At 39.0% G+C, this 25,717-nt stretch overlaps 3 protein-coding genes across 3 annotated transcripts in view; 2 read left to right on the forward strand and 1 right to left on the reverse strand.

The window, feature by feature from the left end:
* The window catches only part of LOC127617169 (UBX domain-containing protein 1-like), a 95,486-nt gene that overhangs the window by 20,085 nt on the left and 49,684 nt on the right, over positions 1-25,717 (forward strand). The gene's annotated exons all lie outside the window — the stretch shown is intronic.
* Positions 1,064-4,921, forward strand: LOC127617175 (tetratricopeptide repeat protein 9C-like). The gene is made up of 4 exons (XM_052089099.1): positions 1,064-1,181; positions 2,199-2,520; positions 3,608-3,790; positions 4,423-4,921. Exons 1-4 carry the CDS (start codon positions 1,170-1,172, stop codon positions 4,569-4,571), a joined length of 666 nt encoding a protein of 221 aa, XP_051945059.1. The 5' UTR covers positions 1,064-1,169; the 3' UTR covers positions 4,572-4,921.
* LOC127617164 (dapper homolog 2-like) lies at positions 5,255-23,854 on the reverse strand. Its single transcript, XM_052089081.1, has 4 exons — positions 23,223-23,854; positions 9,992-10,160; positions 8,440-8,643; positions 5,255-8,106 (listed from the first exon to the last, which is right to left on the reverse strand). The coding sequence occupies exons 1-4, from the start codon at positions 23,457-23,459 to the stop codon at positions 5,759-5,761; spliced, it is 2,958 nt and encodes a 985-aa protein (XP_051945041.1). The 5' UTR covers positions 23,460-23,854; the 3' UTR covers positions 5,255-5,758.

Below are 25,717 nucleotides of genomic sequence, written 5' to 3' on the forward strand. Positions count from 1 at the left end.
TCTGAGACAGTCAATCCACGCATCTTATCACGTGGCTTGTTGAGCGTGTTACCGCAGAGACAGCGCGTGTGGAGGCTTCACGCTGTTCTCTGCGGCATCCACGCTCAACTCACCATGCACCCCACCAAGAGCAAAACACATTATAGCAACCACGAGGAGGTTACCCCATGTGACTCTATCCTCCCTTGCAAACCTGAACACTTTTGTTGCTTAGTAGTCCTGGCTGGAGTCACTCAGCATGCCCTGGATTCAAACTTGTGAATCCAGGGGTGGTAGTCAGCATCTTTACTAGCTGAGCTACCCAGGCCCCATTATATTTCATAAATTTTAACCCTAACCCCTAACCCTATAAATCTGGGGAACATAGGACCCTTTGTCATGTGCTCATTATGTGCCCTATAAATAGAACACTGCATAGGAATGACCCCAACAGATCCCAATTCCACCACCGCAGAGCATGGACTACTGTTTTAGAAAGGATAAGTGAATAAAAATAATGTCACACAGCAAAAATTATGTCTTTGCATTAATTTTAAATGCAGAAAATAATATTGTTCAATCGAAAACAGCTGTTATTAAGTTTTGATATGGAATATGATCATAGTGAAGTAGGAATATTAATATTTATTGTATGTGAGTTAATCATTTAAGCAGTAAAGACACATATTGCATTTCTAGTGGTAGTTATTATTTTTATATATCACATTTTTTAGGCTTTAGAAGTGTGTTAAACATGTGATGATGTATATTCATCAACCTGTTACATGTCCTACATGATTATACAGGCTCATTAAACCAAGTAAAAACTTGTTTTGCTGATAATTCCCACATATTTATTCAGTGTAAACCATAGATAAACAATTTATAATAACTTTGATTAGCATTAAAAGACATTATCACAATCTATAAATCTTAAAAGATTATTAAAACTGCGGTGCTGCCTATTCCCAACATTGAAATCTCCTTCTGGAAAGAACCCGGAAGCGCGGTTTCCTGCGGTGTGACGTCAGAGTAAATTAATCTATATACCTCTAATAATCGGTACCGGTAGATGGCGACAGCGGTAAAACCAGATGCAACCCAGCAACCTCGAAGAAGAGTGTCAAACATTGATTTTCTTCATGTTCTTCATGAAAACTGCAACCATTTTAATTATTTAAACAAATACGATGGACGAAAAGGTAAGAAATGTACCTGGCGCGTGTATTTTCATTGATGTGATGATGAGGTGACTTGCATGCTTCGCTGTGCGTAGTTCAAATCCCCTTTAGAGATGCATGATTAGCCACATTTGTAGGCCCTCGTAAGCTGTGTACATGTTTGCTTTGTATTACTTACCGTGAGGTTTTAATATGTGTAATTTACTTAATGAATGATTTCTTGACAGCAGGGCTCACGACATTGGCTGTGTCTCAAAATCTAGTGTGTTCTCAAAAATGCTGTCTATCCCAGCTCCCTATGACATGATTCAGAATATAGTGAACACGAGTTCGGGTACTGATCCACTGAACATTGGGACACTTATGACTCAATCACCTGCGACACGTTAACAAGCTCGCGCATTGTGCGCAGCTGTTATTAATACCGTCGCTATATAAATGACACTATCCATCATACTCTCGTTGAAGATATTCAAACTTGCAGTGTAATTATAGCAGATACATGGCATACATAAAATATATAGGAGTAGATTTTAAACCTTTTAACAACTGGAATATTTAAAAGATTGTTTCACTTTCATGATAATTATGAATGAAATACATTACAAACAACATCTCTTTTTAAGAGAAAATAATGCTTGTACTTCATAGTTTAACACTGTGCTTGTCTTCTAAAACTTGTCTTCGGAAACATCACCGAGACACGGTGATGTTTCCGGTAAGGAAACCTAGTAAGCATTGTAGTAAGCATTCTAACGGTGCATTGGATATTTATATAGGATTATTTAGGGAGCTAACGTTTTAGTGAACTGGAACGATTTTGAGACAGTCCTAAAAGTGTCTGAATCACACACAGATCAGTGCCCTGACTACTGAACTAGGGAACTGATTGAGATGCACCCTAGGTAGGCAGGACACTAGGTTTTCAGCATAACCATATACTGAGCTGATACACTGATGCATGCGCTGTAAATATGACTGCTAGTGTTCATCATGTACTGATTTTGAATATTAATCGTATACAAATCGTTGTGTCAGGCGTTAGATCCAACAGCAGGGGATGATGGCTCGGAGGCAGCGAAGGGCGCTTCGTGCTTGGGTGCCACCGGAGGAGGATCCCGTTTAGACTCGCAGCTCCAGCAGGCCGTTCGGTTAAAGACGGAGGGGAACTCATTTTACCGGGAGAAAAACGTGCGCGCCGCTATTGGACGTTATCACCGCGCCTTGCTCGTTCTCCGTGGCATGGATTCGGAAGTGAGCTCTGCTCTGCAAGGGTTTGGAGCTCAGGCACCTAAACTGAGTCCAGAGCAGGAGGACCTGCTGAGATGCACTCAAGTAGACTGCTATAACAATTTAGCAGGTTTGTAACCATCACAAAGTAATGTGATGGGATCAGATGACACTACTTTTGTAATTTGATGCATACCAGGTAGAATTAGAAGAATAAAATAGTACATGTATAAAAACATGGTACTACCAGGGTACCATGTCCAAAAAATGTATAGTGTCATGGTACATTTTTGAGAATTGTGTCCACAAAAGCAGTGGTAGTTTGTGTGTGTCCATCTTAACAATAGAAAACCATGTTTTGTTTATATCTGAATTCATTATCATTTATAAGAGACAACTTTACAGAACTTAATAGTGTCCTGTGAGCTTTCTGTGATTTAATATAATCACACATGTCATGACTTTGCAAGAGTCCAGTTTTTGCAAGAGTATCAGTTATAACCATGGACTGCTCAATGGCCAAGCAACAGCCTTAATCACTTTATGATATTATCATCATTAATTCTTATATAGAGGGTTTATAAGTCTTAAAAACCAAGAAATATCATGGAATTTGAAAATTGTGATTTGGAGGCCTGGAAAGGTCATGGAATTAGTGCTCTGCTCAAAAATATTTCATCTTCTAGATATTATGGTTTGTGAATGCTTTTGTAGAGTGAAACATTAAGCTTCAATCTTGCTCTAAGTTTAACAAGATAGCACACATACATTTCCGAGAAGTCTGGTTGAGTTCTTTTCATCTGGAAAGCATCACAATTTAATTAACACCTGTTAAACATCTTAAAAAGATCAGATTTAAAAACAATCTAAATCATAAACATCTCAAAGGCATCTGCTGAATGTCTTATTGACATACGTCATATAGACGTATTGCAGAGGACCAAACAATGTAATTTATTAAAACACATCTTCCAGATGTAAATGCACGCATCAAATAGAGGTTTTGGTGATGTACGTGTGCTATCAGGGTATGTTAAAATATTTTTTATCTCGTGGATTACTACACAACATACTTTACAAATGGGAATGAGTTGTAGCAGTCTTCATAAAATGATTGTTGTGGAATCTTTGAAAACCTCAAAGACCCAAATTGTGTCGTTACACGTACAACAGAGCTGAAAAAAAATCTCCTCTTTGCTTTTTTATGTGTTGTGCAGCATGTTTGCTCCAGCGAGAGGGGGTGGACTATGCTCGTGTGCTGGAGTACAGTCTGAAAGTGCTTCAGTGGAGGGCAGGTGACATTAAAGCCCTGTACAGAGCTGGAGTCGCTTCTTTAGAACTGGGTGATGCTCCGACTGCTCGACAGTACCTTATACAAGCCAGCAGAGGGACACCTAATGGTAAAAACCACCGCATGCATTCAGTAGTAGAATAGACCTAATTCACAACAGTCATCTTTAATTTTTGATTGGAATGACAAGGAGGCTATGAGGGACAGACCTACAGTCTCGCCAGTGGGCTGGACTGCAGTTTAAATTGTTTTTGGATCATTCCACAAAGAAAATGTTGAAAAATATCTTTCCAAGAACATTTAGTAGACAAACTCAAAACAACATTAATTGTAGAAAATCAGCTGTGATCGTGGATACATCTTTATACTGTGCGTGCCATTGAGAGATAGTAAATCCATCACTCACAGCCTCCTTTTTAAAAATCTTAGTGTCACTACTGTGACTGTCTATTATCTAATTAATATCCTGTCAAAGAACTTGGTACAGTCCTCACAAGGGATGCAGCATGTGTTGGATTTTGTGCCAGTTACAGTACATAATGTGGTATTTAGTTCTGTTGTGTGTAATAATAAATTTTTTTCAGAGTTTGTAGGAACAAGTACCTGATATTGCAGCTTTCAGTTGAACTACTCAATTGTACTCATGATCTTCAAAGTAATGGTCAAAATTAAAATGCTTTGTTGATGAAGAAAAAATTAAGCATGTTTGTTTCATCCTGGATCCTATTCTCTATTTCTCAGATGCCAATGTAAAGAAACAGCTGGTGCGAGTGGAGGAGAGACTCAGCAGAGACTTTCAGGAAGAGAAGGCCCTCTACAAAGGCATGTTCAGTAAACAGAAACAGGGGGAAGAGCAGATGGTATTGGAGAAGACCCAGAAACCAGTCTAGATGGACTGATAGTATATGACTTAGCAGGCACAGAAGTAAAAGTTTTATAAACTTAAAACAAGCTTACGTTTTACTGACGGAAGTGGGCTCTGAAAGTTTTGCCTTGGGGCATGGAAAAATGTGCCACATATGGCATTTAGTGGGACTAAATGTCCCATGCCAGAACTGAATGTGCAGCTGAAATCTGGTGGAATGTGGGAGCTTGAAAGAGAATTGAGTGCACTTAAAATGCATCTTAGTCCCTTGATTGGTATTGTATGACTAATCAGTTATCAAGCTGTTTTGGTTTTGCATCGTTCCTTACAGATGTTTTTTGTTGTTTTTTTACATATATATTTTTTCCCATTGTACAACCTAATAAATATTTTTGAAAGAACTTGTATGCATTTATGATTTGATTTGGGTTTAAAACTGAATACTCAATCAAGCTGTTAGACTGAGTGGATTATGCTAATATGATTATGGAAACGCTGTGACAAGACATGTAATGGAAGTCTCTGAAAGCAGATATTTGTGTGGTAACTAAGGTCCAATCATGTAATCCTATTTTACCATAAAACACTTCATTCAGCTCTGCAATAGCTTTGATAGTAGCAGTGTATGCACTCCTTTACAATAATCCAAGTAAATCAGTAAGGATTGTGTAAAATTGGAAATACATTTTATTGATATTTATCCATATTTTAACACTAAACAATAGTTTCAATTATTTTATTTCATCATAAAGTCCTGAGCACAGAGTTAATACAACATATTTTTCTGTCTTTGTATTTGGTCAGCATATACTTTAACAGTGCTTTTAGAAGCATAATATGTTCATAGTTAAAACAACACCAGCACCACTATGACCTTAAGAGTGCACAGAGACACAGCACGAAATAGCATGCAAAAGCACCTAAACGAGCAAATCATCAGCATGGATACTCATATTCTGAAATGTTCTTAAGGCTAAGGTATACTTCGTGTTTCAACATGCCTTTCTTTCACGCACAGTCGAGTGCTCTCCTTTTCAAAATATACTCTTTTGACTACAAGCCAAGACACGGGCTGTCTGTATGTGTAGAAAAAAACAGGCTGCACAATGACAGTCCGTATGGACTGTCATGATGAAACCGGTCACGTGCGCTGTGTGTGATATGTACCAGCACATGGAAAACTGAAGTTTACTTAAGCCTTTACTGTAAATACTAATCTTTCTTTTTTGATTTCTGATTTTTATTAAAACTGATTGACTTCATAGATCCAAAAACTTTCCTTCCAAGGTCTCGGAATGATCTGGAACGGGTGAGAGGAGCTGAAGGGGGTGGAGAGGGAGAGAGGGACGGGGAGGAAAGAGGGGAAAGGGAGTGACTGCTACCTTCCAGGCTCTGGGAGCGAGAGAGATGGAAGAGACTGGCAGTTGAAGAGTGATGTTTCTCCTCCATTCTCACAAGATTGCGACCACGTTCGGATCCCCGTCTGGCACGGCTGATTTCAAAGGAGGAACGCCACTGATTGTTTTCCCGTTTCTGGGAATGCGACTCGAGAAATCCCTGAGACTCACTTCGGAATAATGCTCGTCTGGACAATCTGAGGCTGGAGCTCCGGCCATCCCAACTCGTACCTTTCTTTTTTGAGTTGTTTCCTCGCTGTTCCTGCCTACTGGATGATGCTTCTTTTAATGAGGTGTGCCTCCAACTGAATCCACCAGCCTGCTCATCTCTCTCGGCATCCTCTTCCTCTTTTCCCCAAAGGCGTGTTTCAAAGCCCTTCCAAAACTTTCTACCCTTTTTGGGTGTCTGAGTGCTCATTTCATCTTCCCATCCAGTGTTGTAGTCCCTGCCTGAATAACTGCTCACTGTGGATGCTCGGATAAGCTCTCTGGAGGCATGTTTACCCTGGTAGAGCCTCTCTCCATCTCCACTCCTCCTCCAGCCTCTGTCTTGGGGCCTCCATCCAGCCCCTGCGTTCTGCCTAAGGGAACCTCCTCTAGGTCGAATGGGTCCCTCAAGTGGGGAACTACATGGGTGAAAACGTGGAAGAGAGCATTGGGATGGGGAGTCACGGTGAAATACTGATAGCTGTGCAGGAGTAAATGGTGAATTGGAAAGTAGCCGAGGAGGTGAGTGGACTCTGGCATGGGAGGAACCAGGAGAGGAGGCAGGGTCTGACTGACTTTGTGAGAAGGGCAAAATGGGAGAGGTACGAGTAGGAGGAGGCACAGAAGGTTCAGAATGAGGGCTACCTGACTGTGACGTCAGTGCCGAATGGCAATCTGAGTGGGAAACTTGTAGGCAGTGCTGCTGGGATATGTAGTCCTGCCCTGTGCTTGTACTTCCTGTCCAGGAATTTGATGATGGTGTCAGAGTAGTTTGCTCTAATTCAAACGGATGATGAAATGAAGACTGTGACGAATACAGTGTAGGAAGGTTACTTGGAGAGGCCGATCCTACACCTCTTTCTCTTTCACTCCAAAAGCAATCTGCATCTAACTCCACACCCTCCTCCATCAAACCAAGAACTACAGATCTTGGCAACCCAGATACACGAGAGATCTCGCAAACAACTTCTGAGTCCTCATTGAGTTTAGAAGGGCTATCTGATGCTTTGGATGGAGGACAACCTTCTGCCTCTTCTCTTGAGGAGCCATTCCAGTCTAATGACTTTGAGAAGCCCATTGGGTTAAAGGTCTTTCCGGTTATCTCTAGAGACCCACGATGGTTCACTGAGGAAGGGCAAGTCGAGATCCTTGATCTCCTACTCCAGTTTGGAGTGCTGGTGATGGTAGATGTAGAAGAGGAAGGGGAGGCAGTTGGAGTGACTATGCTGGCGGAGAGATGCCCACATGATCCAGACACCTCCCCTTTCACATTTGTAGCATCAAAACTCTTGTTCAGGTTTGGATTGAGGTTTAAATTCAGATTCAAGTGTAAGCTGATGTTAAAATCCTCTCCCGTTACAGAGGGCAAGTTTCCAAGGTTGATGGAATTGCGGTTTGCCCGTTTACCAATACTGCTCAGGCTGACTCTTGCAGAATTGCCCAGTATAGACTTACATGGAGTCAAACTACCTCCAGAGAGGCTGGAGGAGGAAGCACTTCTCAGGTGGACTCCCTCATAACCGGCACCTGCAATGGTCCTTTGGTGTCCACGACTGGCAGTTTCAGCTGCCACCCTGCTGTGATGCTGGTTGACTAATCTGTTGATGTATTGCTCCAGCTGAGTAAATGAAAGAGAGAGTGGGGGTTGGCCCTTCATGGCAGTTTGCTCAAGTGCTGGCTCCACAGGTTGCTCACTTTCTGGGCTCGGAGAGAGGCGGGTGGGGGAAGACTCCTGGCAGGAGGTGAACAGGGGGCTCTGGAGGGCCACAGCATGGAGTGGACTAGGGTAAGGGTAAACCTCTTTTGTCTTCCGAGAAACAAGGTTTGAGCAGAATTTGGGGTCCAGCTGAAGCTGTGGACTGGAGTTGGAAGAAGGTAAAAGGGAGCTTGGATGTATCCCTCCAAGACTAGAACATAGGTCTGTCAGGAACATGAGACTACTGATCTCGAGATCCCCTGTTCATGAAGAATAAAGAATATATGTAATACAATATATGTGCTGTGATTTATAATGATTCAAATGATTTCAAAGGATTCATTGTTTATCATACAATTAACTGTGTAACTACTTTTATTAGAAGACAGTATAGAAAAGACCAAATATGAATGATTACAAGGGTGAGCCTATGAAACCATAAAATGCAATATTGAAATACAAAAATGAATTCAAAATGAAGCCTATTTTAGAACCATTAAAATATATTAAGAAATATGACCCAGACGTGTTCTAGACAGGTTTCATGAGATTCACCCACAAAAAGTTTGTAGCACACTAGCCAGAAGTCATACCAGTAGAAAAGGGCCTTCTGTCTTGTTTCTCCACTGTCCCATCAGGACAGTCTGCACTCTGAGATTCAGACTCCCTCCAATGAGTGGCACTGTGATCCAGTGAGCGAGGCCTACAACTTCCTTTCACTGACACTCCAGGGGCTGCCTCACTGGATACTGAATAACTAGAGTCTGACAGAGAGCTCCCACTGACAGAGTAGAAACCTGTTGTCAAGAGAATGATAGATGAATATAAGAGTGTTGGGGGCTGGCAGTGTTTCAGGGATGACAGTTTTTATAAATGATGGGATTGCAAAAAAAGGCCAGGGTTAATGTTTGCCAAAGTGAAAGGAGAACTGCCAAAACACAGAAATTACATGTCATGTTGAAGTTGAAAGTTCAACATTGAGCATTTGATTCAAACAGCCCCATGTAATCCAAGGTATGAGTCAAACTCTTGTGGGAAACTATTTTAGGACTATTTTATGCAGGCTTGTTCCTCAGGCAAGGCTTAGATGGGAACTGCTTTTGATTGAGATATTTTGCATAGTTTCACATGGACGGATCTCTACAAACTTTCCCAAACAGGTTCCAGGGTGTAATTTTTTGTTACTTGTGCAAAGATGCAGTGTGCAATTTGTTCAATGTTAAAATACAACCCCAACTCTATTCACCCTGTGCTATTTTGAAAGCACTACAAAACACACACACACACAAACATAGGACAACGGAAAACCAAAAAATGCCCGGATTACAAGTGCAAGGCTGTGCAAGCACAGAGTGTGGGTGCTAGATTGTCCTGCCAGTAATCTGTCCTGTCTCCAGTTCAGAATGTGTGGCATATCATGAAGCACAAAATATGGCAATGAAGCACAAAATATGGCCGTGTTTGATTTCATAGCTGAAGACCTGCATAATGGATTAAAGGGGGAAATTTCCACATGGTAAGCTTAACAAACATGTCTCTTAGGTGCCTAAACGATAACTACATGTTATTAGAAGAAATGGTGATGTTACATAGTGGTAAACAATCTACTGTCCCAACTTTTTTGTAGCGTGTTGCAATCATCTGATTTGAAATGCTTGCATATTTTAAAAAAATTATAATTCACAAGGTAAAATGTCAAATACTGTGTTGTTGTAATGCTTTCAATATAGCACAGGGTGAATAGAATTTACAAATAACTACTTCTTGTTCTTTAATAGCATTTTTTATACTGTTAGACCATTGTTTTTTATAACTATTTGTTTCCAAAGCCACAAATAATAAATGTTTAAATATAAGGTATAATTGATGCATAATACAAGTTGTGTCAGACTGGTCATCCATGTATGCAGTTGAATAACATGCAATGCCAAAATAACCAGTGGTGGCTAAATCATTATATAATGCTCCAAATACCAAATACTGAAAATAGAAAATGTTGTTGAGCAATGATTAATCAAACTCTCTGTGAATAAAGAGGGCTTTAGAGAACCCAGTGAATTTGTTAGAAGTAGATATAAATAGATATTCTAAAGTGCTTTAAAGAAAATGACATGTATTTTTTGTGAGGACTTTGAATATCAGCACCTGAACTGGGTCTGGAGTCGCAGTCTAGCAGTGTGGTGCAAGGGAGGTCTGGGGTAGGAGAGGACAGAAGATCAGATGGGATGTCCCAAGACAAAGTGGACCAGCGTGAGCTTAACCTCTCTCCTGTAGTGTTGATAAAAGGCAGATCAGGGTTCGCAGGGGACAGACTCTGAAACAGATGGCAGAACCATGTTACTACAAGTAAGGGTGAAAACACAAAGTCATACATCTGTGATGTCCATTTGCAAAACAGAATACCTGCCAGGGAAAATATATTATTTAGTCAGTGGCTTTGTGATGTCCAAGTCTTAAACTAATAGCTCAGACCCATTATAGAAAATCAAGGGAACACTTTGGTTAAAGTTCACTTCTGCTCAGAAGTTTGAAATCTCTTATCTTTAACAAAAAGTGTTTACTGGGGTTAGCTGTTTGTGATCTCAAAGCCTCCCCCTGTCCAAAGGAATCTCCCCTAACATCACTTCTAAAGTATCCCATCAAACAAATGACTATTGTGCATATCCCGTTAAGTCTGATCAACCTTCTGTCAGACTTTTAGACAGACAATGCAGGTGATGCATTGCTGAAATGAAAGAGTTGGGGGAGGGCAGTTAATAAGCAGAGAGTGGAGAAAGACAGATGATGAAACAAAGGAGAGAGGGTGAAAAGAAGGGGGGATAATGGGTATTGAAAGAGAGACTTTGACCAGGCTTATCTCTGCTCCAGCAGTTCAACCACAGTTCCTTTCTTGCACTCTAAAAATATATATGGTATGGGAGCAAAAAGTGGGAGTAATGAACGAGAAAAAGAGTGAGTAGAATATTATAGGAATTAGTGTTGTCACGGTACCAAAATTTCAGTAGTCGGAACCAATACCTTTGAAATTTCACAGTACAATACCATTTTCGGTACCAAAGCAAAACAGGTTACTAAACAACAAAGTTAACAAAACATCAGCAGCAGAACTAAGAACAGAAATATGCCATTGAGCAACACTTTAATTTAAATATATTATTTTTGAATTATAACAAAACTGAACAATGTATGCTTAAAGTATTTTTGAACACTTATATAAGATTTGCTTCAACTTTTGCAACTTTTAATTTAAGTTTTTACCAAGTACAAAAAAAACTAAATAAACAATCATACAATAGAATGAATAAAAAACAATTTCTAAACTTATGTGCAAAGTGCTCTCGTATTACTAAAGCTGCATATTGTCATTTTTCTTCACGATAAGAAATGCACAGTGACATATATTATGATTAAATAAGTTGCGAGCCATCGCGTTGTAATCTAGCTGCATGAAGTGTCCGCGCTCGAGGGATGAGCGTCCCCGAGGCAGAGTCTCTCTCAGCCGGGTGCAGTTTCAATCTATCCCCCTTAGATTGGGACATTCGCGCAACTCAATGAAGAGGCGCTTACCACACAGAGAAATGCCAGTTTCTGAGTTTATAGTTATTAACATGATCTGCTTCTGTATCATTTGAACTTTAATAAAGCTATAACACATTAAATATAACTGCATTTATAACACCGGGATGTTTCCTTTAAAGAGCTCCGGCTCCGCTTATTCCACAACAAGACTGATTCTGAATTTTTTTATATATATAATTCCCTAATACTTTGGGATCTACATAAAATGAAGTTGTGAAAGTTTAGAGTGCATCTGGAGAGTGATCTGTGTAATTCTTCTCCTCAGTCAGGCGCGAACTGCAGTGCTACTCTCGCGCATCATTAGTTTAATATGATTTCATTTTATGTTAAATGAGATCAAACGACTATTCGACAATGACATTTTTCTCGTAATTTTTTTTATTTTCGCCGTTGTCGATAATGTTGACTAATCGTTTCAGCCCTAATGCAAAAGATAATATGCTTTTAAACTCACCTGCTTTATTTGCTTGAATAAATCTGGGTGTCTGTCTTTCAGGTGCTTTATTAAGTTTGATGTGTTTCCTCCTTTTGTCAGAAAATTGCAAAAGGACCGTTTACAAATAGGTTTTTGCTGATCTATGATGTTTCCCTTTTCATCAGCCTCAAATACAAAGAATTTCCAAACCTTTTTCCACTTTTCTTTTTGACAAGATTCAGTTGAGACTCCGCAGCTTTGCTTGTCGCCATCTTCTGCTTGTTGTGAACGTTCGAAAGTTCCCGAATCTGCATGGGTACTGGGTAGACCCGGTACTCGGTACTCCGGTATCTTCAGAAATTCTGGTATCGTAAACATTTTTTTGTTTTAGTACCGACTTGGTACCGGAGTACCAGTATTTTTGACAACACTAAAAGGAATGTTCCAGGTTCAATACAAGTTTAGATTAATTAACCACATTTGTGGCATAATGTTGATTACCACAGAAAATAATTTGAAATTGTCCCTTGTTTATTAAAAAAAAAACGAACTGCCAATTGGTCTCTTCTACCTGAGAGAGCCCCTCCCTGCTACTACATTGAACAAACGATCCTTGCCCCAATCTCGCCATTGCAAAGCCTTCCTATCAGTATTGACAAAGGTTTCCTGTTTGTTCAGTTTTTATATTTACCTAAATATTTCCTCAAGCATATGGCTGAACACCAAATTGTGTATTAAAAAGTCCCCCTTTTGCCAGAAAGAATGGATTGAGAGAGGTGTTGCTACACTTGGTGACCTTAAAAAAATGGGGGAGTCATGTGACGCTATGCGAAGGTTGGTCGCTTAAAGGCAAGGTCCGCTTTAACTTTACTAAAATTATCCTTTTAAGAAATATTAACCAGCTGAGAACAGTAATAGTTTTGTTTGCTAACTGGAGGGCAGGATGGTGAAAAATTGTCAGACTGGGGGAAAATTAAAAGCACTTACATTCTCAAGACATTCTCACGAGTTGGAAGCCTCACAGGATCAAGATAGCAGTGGTCCGGTCGATGGTTACAGTGAACTTCATGAAGTAGGTCAGGAGATCTCAAACATTTATGCAGCACTGACGAAAATTTCGACTGACTTGGAGGGCCTTACAGCAATAAGTCGAGCGATTATCTCTATAGAGGAGAAAATGTCCACCCTGATCACAAGAATGGATGATGTTGAAAAGCAGGTTGGGTTTCTGGATTCGGCCAAAAGAGAGCAACAGGTTAACCTGCCTACTACCAAGGCTGATGTGGAACGCGTGTAGGAAAAACTAGTGGATATGGAATATCGGCATAATAATGTTTGTTTCGTTGGAATCCCAGAGAGAAAGGAAGGTCAAGATATGACGTTACATGATCGACTAAAGCAAAGCGCAACTCAAAGAGTATAAAAAATTACTTCAACAGAAGGTGAGTTTCGCACTGCTTTTTCCTGCTAAGCTGATAATTGATGCAAAGGGTGGTTACAAGACATTTACAGTGGGTACGGAAAGTATTCAGACCCCCTTAAATTTTTCATTCTTTGTTATATTGCAGCCATTTGCTAAAATCATTTAAGTTCATTTTTTTTCCTCATTATTGTACACACAGCACCCCATATTGACAGAAAAACACAGAATTGTTGACATTTTTGCACATTTATTAAAAAAGAAAAACTGAAATATCACATGGTCCTAAGTATTCAGACCCTTTGCTGTGACACTCATATATTTAACTCAGGTGCTGTCCATTTCTTCTGATCATCCTTGAGATGGTTCTACACCTTCAATTGAGTCCAGCTGTGTTTGATTATACTGATTGGACTTGATTAGGAAAGCCACACACCTGTCTATATAAGACCTTACAGCTCACAGTGCATGTCAGAGCAAATGAGAATCATGAGGTCAAAGGAACTGCCTGAAGAGCTCAGAGACAGAATTGTGGCAAGGCACAGATCTGGCCAAGGTTACAAAAAAATTCTGCTGCCCTTAAGGTTCATAAGAGCACAGTGGCCTCCATAATCCTTAAATGGAAGACGTTTGGGACGACCAGAACCCTTCCTAGAGCTGGCCGTCCGGCAAAACTGAGCTATCGGGGGAGAACAGCCTTGGTGAGAGAGGTAAAGAAGAACCCAAAGATCACTGTGGCTGAGCTCCAGAGATGCAGTCGGGAGATGGGAGAAAGTTGTAGTAAGTCAACCATCACTGCAGCCATCCACCAGTCGGGCTTTATGGCAGAGTGGCCCGACGGAAGCCTCTCCTCAGTGCAAGACACATGAAAGCCTGCATGGAGTTTGCTAAAAAACACCTGAAGGACTCCAAGATGGTGATAAATAAGATTCTCTGGTCTGATGAGACCAAGATAGAACTTTTTGGCCTTAATTCTAAGCGGTATGTGTGGAGAAAACCAGGCACTGCTCATCACCTGTCCAATACAGTCTCAACAGTGAAGCATGGTGGTGGCAGCATCATGCTGTGGGAGTGTTTTTCAGCTGCAGGGACAGGACGACTGGTTGCAATTGAGGGAAAGATGAATGCGGCCAAGTACAGGGATATCCTGGACGAAAACCTTCTCCAGAGTGCTCTGGACCTCAGACTGGGCCGAAGGTTCACCTTCCAACAAGACAAGCGAATTGGTCTAAATCGGAAACTCTTGCTCTGACACCATATTGCCTTGCCAAGGCTTTCCAACCTGGCATCTTTCAATGGCCCAAGCAAGGCATTAGGTATTTAGGCATTTTATTTCCAGCAAATTTGAGAGATATAGTTAGTTCATTTTGAACCATTAATGAAAAGGTTCATGTGTGATGTGGATACGTGGGCTTTACTACATTTGACTATGGCTGGGAAGGTCAATGTTATACAAATGAATTGTATCCCAAAATTCTAATATCTACTACAGTCTCTCTCCTTAGAAGTTCCTCTTTCTTATTCTAAACAATTTGATAGAATATCTAAGTGCTTTATTTGGAATGGTAAACAACCTCAGTGGCATTTCAATAAGTGATATATTGGCATTGTATCGGCCTATGGGCCACCCTGCTCTCTGAATATCGACATCGGCCATTAAAAGAAACATATCGGTCGACCACTAATTGAAAGTGCCTCACTGTAACTGTAATATTTGCTTTTTTTTTTTATTAACACTTTTTATTAATTAATATATAAATAAACAGAATATATATTATTAGGACATTGTCCAAGGAACTGCATGTCTCACATCAATAAAGGTCACTGTTCATGACTCCACTATCAGAAAGACGCTGGCCAAAAATGCCATCCATGGAAGAGTGGCGAGGCGAAAACCACTGCTAACCAAGAAGAACATTAAGGATCATCTGAATTTTGCCAAAACACATCTTGATGATCCTCAAAGCTTTTGGGTGAATGTTCTGTGGACTGATGAGTTGAAAGTGGGATGGTTTGGAAGACAGGGGCCCCGTTACATCTGGCGTAAATCAAACACAGAATTCCACATGTTGAACATCATACCTACGGTGAAACATGGTGGTAGTATGATGGTGTGGGGATGCTTTGTTGCTTCAGGGCCAAGGAGACTTACAATAATTGAGGCAAACATGAATTCACCTCTCTACCAGAACGTCCAGTCATCAGTCTGTGAATTAAAGCTCAAGCGCAACTGGATTATGCAGCAAGAAAATTATCCAAAGCAAAGGAGTAAGTCCACCTCTGAATGGTTCAAAAGAAGCTAAATTCAAGTTTTGGAGTGGCCTAGTCAAAGTCCTGACTTGAACCCGATTGAGATGCTGTGGCAGGACCTTAACCTGTTGATACGCATCCCCTTTTTGAGCACAAACCATGAAAATGACATACCTGAACTTAAACGCTTGTATTTTCTGAACCCTTTGGAGTATGGACACAGTTGTAGTATCTTTTGAAAGAAGACACTTTGGGTTTTCAGAATAAATATATGTTGTTATTTTTTTAAAGTTAGAGAAGCTGAATTTTATAGTAATGGAAATATTTTGTGCTGAACATGTATTTATAATCTAAAAAAACAATAATAAAAGTGCCAAGACAACCAAGAAATACAATGTTCTCAAAGTCACAAGTCTAAAGAAGTTACGTTTCAAATTTGAAGATGATCTAACAAAAAATGAGGTTCCTGCAAGCTTTTTTCCATGAAAATCGCTGCCGGTATACAGAGTAAAATTAAGGCTCCGCCTTTCAAGATGGCACAAAATTTGACCGCACTTTCTGGCTATTATGAATAAAACTGCGCCACATTTTTAAAAATAGACTTTGGAAACAGGCTCATTTTGTTTACAGGACTCTAATATATAAGATAATCTGCTCAGATTGCATAGTTTGTTGAAGAACGATGACGAAGGGTAAATCTTTTAGGCGAGATCACATGTAAACAATGGAGAACATATCAATATTTCACAGATGTATCACTTTTATGGACAAAAAGTGCTATTAGATGTTTTTCAATGAACGCTTGACATGGACAATTGACCCAAGTGTGGCAAACTGGATTCATCTGGCGATCGCGATTTCATAACAAAGGTTTGAGGTCCTGTTTTGATATTGCACGTTTTAATTTGTATTCCTGGCACAAATAACTAAATAGCTGTTTCTGGAGCATTGCTATCGTGAAACAGAGATCGGATATCAATGTTGAACCCTTAGATCTTTGAAAAGATGTATAATTTGTTAACATTAATAAAATTTATAGACGGTAAATTATGTTGTAAATGTAAGCAGAGTGATGTCACTCCCGATGGGGCAGTTCGTGCTCGAAAACTCTTCAATGTTGTGAAAGACTGATATCCAGTTATTGGAAGCGTTTGTTTGCAGTTGTTGCTGCTGCTAAAGATGGCACAACCAGCTATTAAGTTTAAGGGGGAAGGTCATTTTTCACATGGGTGATATAGGTGTTGGCTAATGTTTTTTCTTCAATAAAAAAAAAATTATATATATATATATTTGATAACTCTATTTTGTGTTTAGTCAGGTTGCCTTTGTTTTATATTTCGTTTGAAGATCTAAAACAATTTAGTATGAAAAATACACAAAAAAAGAAGTCAGGGAGGGGCAAATACTTTTTCACATCATTGTTAATATATATATATATATATATATATATATATATATATATATATATATATATATATAAAATTAACTGTATAGATGGTATAGCAGTTTCTTCTGATTTCTTTTTATTCATAAAATTTTTATTTATATGCACATACATTGTGTGTGTATATATATATATATATATATATATATATATATATATATATATATATATATATATGTATATATATATAAGGAAGAAGGAAATAACAGTATACATAGTCCAGCAACCATGGATAGGATGTGCACATTAACAATCGCATTTTCTCAAAAAATACAAAATCAAACCAATTGTACAAACAGTGCATAGTGAATAAGACATACTTATAACACATGAGAAGCGCTTTTACTTTGAAGTTGCACTCACATGCTCGTGTGGATCCAGTGCCAGCAGCAATCTCCTAACATTTTAAACAGCCTGGATTGCCTGCTTCGATTGTGATGGAGTGACCATCATTATTTGTGAATCAGAGGAATTTTTGATCCTGAAGTTTTGATTCTGGCTGATAGAATATGCACTTCATGGGAAGATGTTGAGATATGAGGTTCGCGAATTACATCAGATTAAATAAGATATCTGCATATTTGCACGCAGTATATAATATAATTTTTATTGATATTTGCCTTTTATCATTAGAAAAGAAATTTAAAACGTACAGGGAACTGCTGAGGAGAGGCTGATAGAATAAGTGCTTTAGAGGTAAAAGTTTTTTTTGTGAGGTTTGTTTATTAAATCTGTTTAAACGAGATATGCACATTTTTGCAGATGGTATATGATATTATTTTATATTGATATTTGCCTTTTTATAATTGGACAAGACAGTTAAGATTACAGGGAACTGTTGAGGAGAGAGAGGGAGAATGAAACAGGTGAGCACTTTAACATTAGCTCAAACACGTCTGCTGCGGCTTTGATATGCAGACCATTTGGATGACACTGTGTTGCACACCGGTCTATTATTGTAATAAAACAATGGCACATAACAAGAAAACAAACCGTGACTGGAAGTGAATGGGGCCAGTCCATAAACATTCAAATAAATCCAGTTTTAAAAGCATAACCATAAATGAAATAATTTACCAAAATTACAAGGTTTACAAGTGCTACTTCACCATGACAACAAAGTTAATACGTGTAATTTGCACAGATAAGGTTAGTAAGCATTATTTTCACACTAATAATATATTAACATGTATAATGTTTATGTCTTCTGGCTATACTTTTGAAACAGTGAGCTTATTTGCATGGACACCAACAAGCCGTTTTTTGCGAGATAGAAGCTTAAGGCCGGAAAAAGCGGCATTCCCATTTACATCCACTGTATTCATGGCTTTCTTTTTACTCCCATGAACATGTGGCTCAGTCAATAAGCAGCTTTCTCCACAGCAACATAATTTCCCTATAATGTCATGCTTGTGTAAATAACAAACATGGTATCTGAGGAAGACTTTGCTATTTCATTCTTTGATTTTTCGCTTCCAGAGTTGCTGCTGTGTTGGTTTCCTTAACTTTCAATCCCCACCTGTAGAGGAGTTAAGCTGCAATAATGGGGTTTCCCTATTACGAAAAACTCTGGGATTCCCCCAATGTACAACAGCATATATGCCTTGTGAGGGACAGTCGATATTTTACATTGGTGTGTATAAACGGGTATATTTTATAGTATCTGTGCTTTTCCCTTTGTAATCCCAGAAAAGATGTAGATTTGTTTGTCTGGCTCCATCCTATGACATTAAATATTCAGTCTGGTCAAACAGACGCACTCTTCAAAAACATTTAAGAATGCCGCTAATGCATTTCCATGACCACATAAGCCCCGTTGTCCGGGAGAAACCTAGGTGTGTTAAACCGCTTTCTCCTAATCCCTTGAACGGTGTAAGTAAAATGCTGTTCTCATTTACATGACATTTCAGAAACCCTGGAATAAGGGTTTTCTTAAGTGCATGTAAACGTGGTTAGTATAACATTTATGGATTTGCCTCATTCACTACCAATGTAAGTAACTACTGTAACCACTTTTTATTGCTCTTTTTTAATAAAGTAAAACTCAAAATTGTTTGTGTGTGTGTGTGTGTGTGTGTGTGTGTGTGTGTGTGTGTGTGTGTGTGTGTGTGTGTGTGTGTGTGTGTGTGTTAATCAAGAGTATGCCACAAATTCTGTTGATTGAGCTTGTAACAAGATAGTCCTGAATTAAAATGAAATGTATGAAAATTCTGAATTTGTTTACTAACCCTCCCTCAAATCTCTAAGACATTCTTTCTTCTGTGGAACAAAAAATTATTTTCAGTCATCATTCCCTATTAATGTACAGAATAAGGATGCAATGAAAGTGAATGTTGACTGAATCTGCATTGTGCCTAACTTCTCCCTTTGTGTTCCACAGAGGAAAGAAGGTCATAAAAGTTTAGAACAACAATGATGAAAGAATTTCCATTTTGGGGTAAACTATACCTGTAACATCCTACTCACTCTTTACTCCCATATATTTTTACAATCTTTTAAGGAATGAATGTTGAAATCTCATGGAGGGGAACAGATTGGTTATGAAGCCAGAAAAAGAGGGGAGATTTGGAGAAAGTAAAGAGCACGGGGGATGGGTTGCCAAGTGAGACGAACAGCATGAAGGAGGCATCGTTTCTGTGCGACTCCCCCCAACCACCACCAGCACCACTCCTGGATATAACTGCCTCCCCCACTTCACTTCAGAGAACTGTCAAGCCTCGCTTCTCTTTCTGCCCTCTCTCTCTTTCTCTTGGTTCCCTCTCTCCTTCTCTCCTCGCCCACACATTCAATTTAGCAGCAATACTTTAACTCTCTCTTTTCTGGTGGAATATAAACTGATGTGCACATTGACATTTCTGTATGCACTGGACAAAAAGCCACTTCACTCAAACTTGCTCAAAAAGACATACAATTTCCCTCCAATAGCCTCTCATTGGTTCATATACATCCAGACAACATGCACACATGCACACAAACATCTAGACAGAATCTATTCTGCATTATCTCATTATACAGTTGCATTTTATTTCATTTCACAGAGAGGGACCATTTGCTCAATGAGGGAAACCTGCTACAGGTCTCACACAGGGTGCACTGGCCATTTTCCAGCTACCGATCAATTCATGAAGGAGCACTCTGGCACATGGAAACGGCATTATATAAGTGGGGAAAATTGGCATAAAATTATGAGGTGAACTTTCCATAGTCTGGCCATCAGCTCCACTGATAGAGCATCTACTAATTCCACCATATCAATGACACAGGAAATGGTTTAATGTAATATTATTATAATAACAAGGTGAATCTGTGGGAGGCAGTAAGACAGCTTTTTAATCACTGAAGTGGCGCAATCAATCCTTTCATTCTTACAGACAGAGAAACCATATCACATTGTAACAGTGTAATAAATCAATGTCAGTTAAATGAAATACAACATACATATTAGCTAGACTCATGAAATCGAATACAGCATTATACCATAACATAGTAGTCCAAGTGAGGGGTTAATATATCAGTAAGCTTGTACAAACATTGCTCTGCATGGCACTCCCCTGTTCTCCATCTTTCTATATATCTCTCTCCATCCTATCTTTCCCTCTGCAGGTAGCAGAGGAGAGGTGATATCAGTGATGTCGACAACAGAAACATTTCTCCATGTGGTATTTATGCAAATGGAAGTTACGTAGGTGGGGAGGCAACAACATTGCCCTATGATGACTAATACTTTTGTCTCATGATACACATTACCGTTTCTCATGGATACATAATACTGGACTGAGTGGCTAAAAAATGGTCTTTTCAAATTGTGAAAATGCTAAGAAAAGCTTATTAATCATATTTCTTTGATTTGAAGATGCTAATAGTTGCTGATATCTAGAGGGCAGGTAGCTGATGGAGATAATCACATCTGTGGCCAAATTTCAACCGATAATTTCAAGGATTTTAATATTATTGTGTGGGAAAAGTTGTTAGATAATTTATGTGTGTGATAGAAAGAGTTAGAGAGTCTAAGTCTTTTGAGTTGGTTTTTAAATATAAATTAGAAATAATTTCCACAGCTTACTTTTACTACTGAAACATATACCAATACCTTAATAATTTAGACATAAAACAAAATTTTTACCATTATGACATGCAACCATTTGATATTAGGGAAAATTATGTATCATGATTCTTTCTCCAACTATTCTAAATTGATTCTCAAAAATTCAGAATCGATTCAGAGTTCAATTTAAACTGCAGCAGTGCTTATGGGCATATAATAAAGCCAAGCACACACTACACAACTGATCACAGACTGTGTGTATCAACCACACTACCATCGTCCTCAAACTCAAGCACATAGCAACGGAAGAGTTTATTTGTGATAACACATCAACAAACAACATGAAACACAGACTCACACTTGTTTATGCACTGATTTGCATAGAAAGGGAAAAAAACAGCTGAAAACAATGATGAAAATGGTGGTTAGGGAGATGTGGGTGATGTTTTTATTTTAAAATTATCTTTTGGCTCCTGCATCCCAATGAATTTCCCTCCTCTTGCGCACTCGATTTCTTTGGCCGTTGCTCTTTGCCAGTCTCTTTTGTTGTTGGGACAGTGTGCATACGAGATGCTTGATTGATTTCTTAAGCAGCAACCCTGCTATTTGTGTCACATTACTATCAACTGTGTTGTGGTAAGGAGAAGCTGATATCTGCATTATCACCAGCAGCAAATAGTTGTAGTTATAGTTACAGGCTAGGGATCAATTAATTCTAAATGAATAATCTAATACCATTTAATACTGAGTGCATACATAAAAAAAAATAAAGAAAGAAAAAGGACAAGGTGCATCGTAATGCATCTAGAATAGTTTTGTAATCGAATCGTAACCCTTTGATTCATAATTGAATCGTGAGATCAGTGAAGATTCACACCTTTAATAGAAATATTGGCTAGTTTTTAAAAAACTACATGGAATAATCAGAAAAAGATAACAAATATGGTACAAATTTGGTTGGTGTGTTTTGGTAATGAAATAAAATGCTAACTGTTAAACTAATTTGGTAAGGACTCATTTTTTTAGAGCCTTTACTACATATTGACATGTACAGTTCATATAAAATTATATTTTTATATTAATTATATTTGTCAAAATACTGATTTTTGGCCAGGGTTTGTGTATTGCAGTAATGAGAAGTTTACTGGACAAGTTCCAGAAAATGCTTTCAAAAATTTGGACAATTTTTTTTAATGTCTTGATTATACTATTTATTTACAGTGATTTTCAACCTTTCCTGTACATGTTCCAAAAGGAAAGAAAAAAAATCTTTAACCTTATAGCAAACAAGACTTTTGCATTTTTTAATACACAGTTAAAGCAATAATTCACCACAAAATGTAAATTCTTTCATCATTTACTCACCCTCATGACGTCCTAAACCAGAATAACTTTCTTTCTTGTTTGGAACACAAAAAGAGATGTTATAGAATGCCAGCCTTCATTCAACTTTAACTTTTATTTTTTAGAGAGAAAAAAAAGGCAATGAAAGAGAATGGTGACTGAGGCTAACATTCTAGCCATCATCTCCTTTTATGTTCCACAGAGTAGAAAAAAGTCAAAGGATTAGAACCATATGAGGAAGCGTAAAGGATAACATAATTTTCATGGTGAACCATCCCATTAAGTCAATTTCCTTATGAGGATAATGTATACCACAGGTCACCCAAGACTTCACCTGCACAATGTCCTTTATATAAAAACTCACACATACACTTCCCTCCTTCTCCCATTACACCTGAACTGCACCTGTCATCATGTGTCCTCCATACCTGGCCAACAGCACTACCACATGCCCACATCACCAAGAGAAAATCAACACATTCTGTACAACATCTAGATGAGATCCTTAGCATGTCTATTTTAATAACAGAGTTCCATATAAGTCCACCAGGGCCCATTTATACCCAATTGACGATGTATCTTCCAATGGCGCAATCAATGTGTATTGTGTGCATTGGCCTAGAATATGTGCCTACTCAAAGTCAATCTTAACACGTTGCGGGAAAAGATGTGTGTGAGTCTGAAATGTAAACACAGCAGCGTCCTGTACAGGTCATGCAGCCTGAGATCCATTGGCTGCCATTGTCACTACTATCTCCAGACGAACATTTGACAGGTGGACCAGCACCCCGTGGGGGTTCTTGTTCAACGCCGAGATCAAAGTTAAATTTACTGAGGGAACATTATGTTCCTGTGGTATTTTCCCACGTCCCCACTGACCTGTTGAATGCGGGAGGTTGCGGCACCATCCTCGGCGGCGGCACTCTCCAGTCTTTCGTCCTGCTGAGCGGTCGCTTCTGCATTCACGTCCAGTACCGCATCCACCATCTCCAGCTGTCGTCCTCTGAGAAGGTCCAGCTCCATTATGCCGGCCAGAGTGGCTTTCAGACGCTCTCCAATGCGAACCCGCTCGCTCCCCGACCATAGCGAATTCACACACCTACGGCGCCCTGCCATTATGCGCACAAAATCGGTTTGTTCTCCAGTGAACCGGAGGGCTTATTTACTGTTTGCCTCTAAGTGAAGCCAGAACATCGACTGTCAATGCAGCACCGGCGCTGTGCGACATGGGCAGAACCGTATAACGAGAGCCGACGCTTAAAATTCAGAGCCCGTAACAATGTATCTCTCCAGCTCTAGAGAATGCAGTCCTCAAGGGCTAACTTTCGAACATGTAACAAAGGCATACTTTCAAGGTCTTAAACCTCCGAATTTACTGGTGTGGATAAACCGATTATCCGTGAGCATTCCCCGCCTAACCATTTTTGATGGCTACAACCATCACGTCAGATATCACTCCGTTAATGGTGATTCTATGGATTCAATCATATGCGACACTCGCGCTCAGTTCACTGCTGTGGAGAAAAGAGTATGAAGAGGGCGGAGATAGAACGCGAAAGCTCGTTGCTGATTGGTCGATGAAGTTTTCGAACAGTATTGACTTGACGAGGAATGTGTCTAGTAGAAGGCTGTTACAAATGTTGACATTATTGCTTGTTATCGGCTGTTGCCTAATGTTTTGGGTTGTTGACCAACTTCACAGACTGAATGTGTATCGGATTACTTTGAAATGTAATCGCCTCGATATAAATAAAGTAAAAGAGGTGAGATGACCCAGATTGTGAATTAAAATAAGTATGATATTACTTTAATGACGTGTAAGTACCTTTTGTCCTTTTCCAAATGATCTAATGTCCACTTGTTTTGGATGGTTTCACGTAGCTGTTTCTTGTGTCGGCTGCTTGTCAAAGAGAATAAACGGCAAAGATTGTTTGTGACCAGCAGGTGACACTCTCTACCTGTCCAACAAGTAGCTAAAGCGAGTAAAGTGAAAATGATTCACCAGTAATAAATCACCTGTGACATGAGAGTGGGACGAGAAAAAATGGCCACCATTTACCCATCCTCTGATGGCTACTTCCAGCAGGATAATGCACCATGTCACAAAGCTCGAATCATTTCAAATTGGTTTCTTGAAGATGACAATGAGTTCACTGTACTAAAATGGCCCCCACAGTCACCAGATCTCAACCCAATAGAGCATCTTTGGGATGTGGTGGAACGGGAGCTTCTTGCCCTGGATGTGCATCCTATAAATCTCCATCAACTGCAAGATGCTATCCTATCAATATGGGCCAACATTTCTAAAGAATGCTTTCAGCACCTTGTTGAATCAATGCCACGTAGAATTAAGGCAATTCTGAAGGCGAAAGGGGGTCAAACACAGGATTAGTATGGTGTTCCTAATAATCCTTTAGGTGAGTGTATACCACTAATACAACTAAATCAAGCAAATTTAATTAGATCAGTGTGGTGATATGTTAATCTAAAGTTAACAAATTTAGCTCAGTTATAAAATATAATTATGTTAGTATAACCTACACTGTGTTACAGTGTTTATTTACACTCACAGAGCACTTTATTAGGTACACCTGTACACCTACTTATTCATGCAATGATCTAATCAGCCAATCATGTGGCTGCAGTGCATAAAATCATGCAGATACGGGTCAGGAGCTTCAGTGAATGTTCACATCAACCATCAGAAACACCTTGTTGATGAGAGAGGTAAACGGAGAATGGCCAGACTTGTTCGAGCTGACAGAGTGTTTATGGTAACTCAGATAATCACGCTGTACAATTGTAGTGAGCAGAATAGCATCTCCGAAGGCACAACATGTTGAACTTTGAGGCTGATGGACAACATCAGAAGACCATGTCTGGCACTTTATTAGGACCATAGTGTTCCTATTAAAGTGCTTGTGAGTGTATATTCCTACTTATTAAATTGATTTCAATGCTATATTAGTTGTATTTCAATAATATGAAGTAGACTTCACTTATGTATTTATGCTTAATGAAGGAGGGGCCTACATACCTTTTAATCAACACCAAGTCTTCTTAACAATGAAAATCAAAAGACCTATTTTTTTAATGTCTGCCTTTATTTTAAATGTATTTTAGTAAGTCTTTAACTCTTAAATGCATAGGCATTTTGCCAAACATTATTACACACCCAGCACTTTTTTAGAAAATTAGAAAAAAATAGAACAGGATATGTTTTCTGTTATTTTATTTTTTCTGGTGTTTTGTTTTTTATATGCTACACATAAGTTAAACATATGTATTTTCTCTGGCACTTATTGAGTCTACAGGTGAAACTCGAAAAATTAGAATATCGTGCAAAAGTTCATTAATTTCAGTAATTCAACTTA

The sequence above is a fragment of the Xyrauchen texanus genome, chromosome 23 (genome assembly GCF_025860055.1).
Source record: "Xyrauchen texanus isolate HMW12.3.18 chromosome 23, RBS_HiC_50CHRs, whole genome shotgun sequence".
Classification (NCBI taxonomy): Eukaryota; Metazoa; Chordata; class Actinopteri; order Cypriniformes; family Catostomidae; genus Xyrauchen; species Xyrauchen texanus.

Bases quoted from the DNA above. Each gene is read 5' to 3' on its own strand.
- LOC127617164 (XM_052089081.1), bottom strand. From the start codon at position 23,459: ATGGCAGGGCGCCGTAGGTGTGTGAATTCGCTATGGTCGGGGAGCGAG. The intron at 10,161-23,222 runs GTCAGTGGGGAC...CATCTGTTTCAG, and splicing joins CAACCTCCCGCATTCAACAG to AGTCTGTCCCCTGCGAACCC. The intron at 8,107-8,439 runs GTATGACTTCTG...CTTCATGAACAG, and splicing joins CAGAAGGCCCTTTTCTACTG to GGGATCTCGAGATCAGTAGT.
- LOC127617175 (XM_052089099.1), top strand. The intron at 2,521-3,607 runs GTTTGTAACCAT...TGTGTTGTGCAG, and splicing joins CTGCTATAACAATTTAGCAG to CATGTTTGCTCCAGCGAGAG. The intron at 3,791-4,422 runs GTAAAAACCACC...TCTATTTCTCAG, and splicing joins CAGCAGAGGGACACCTAATG to ATGCCAATGTAAAGAAACAG.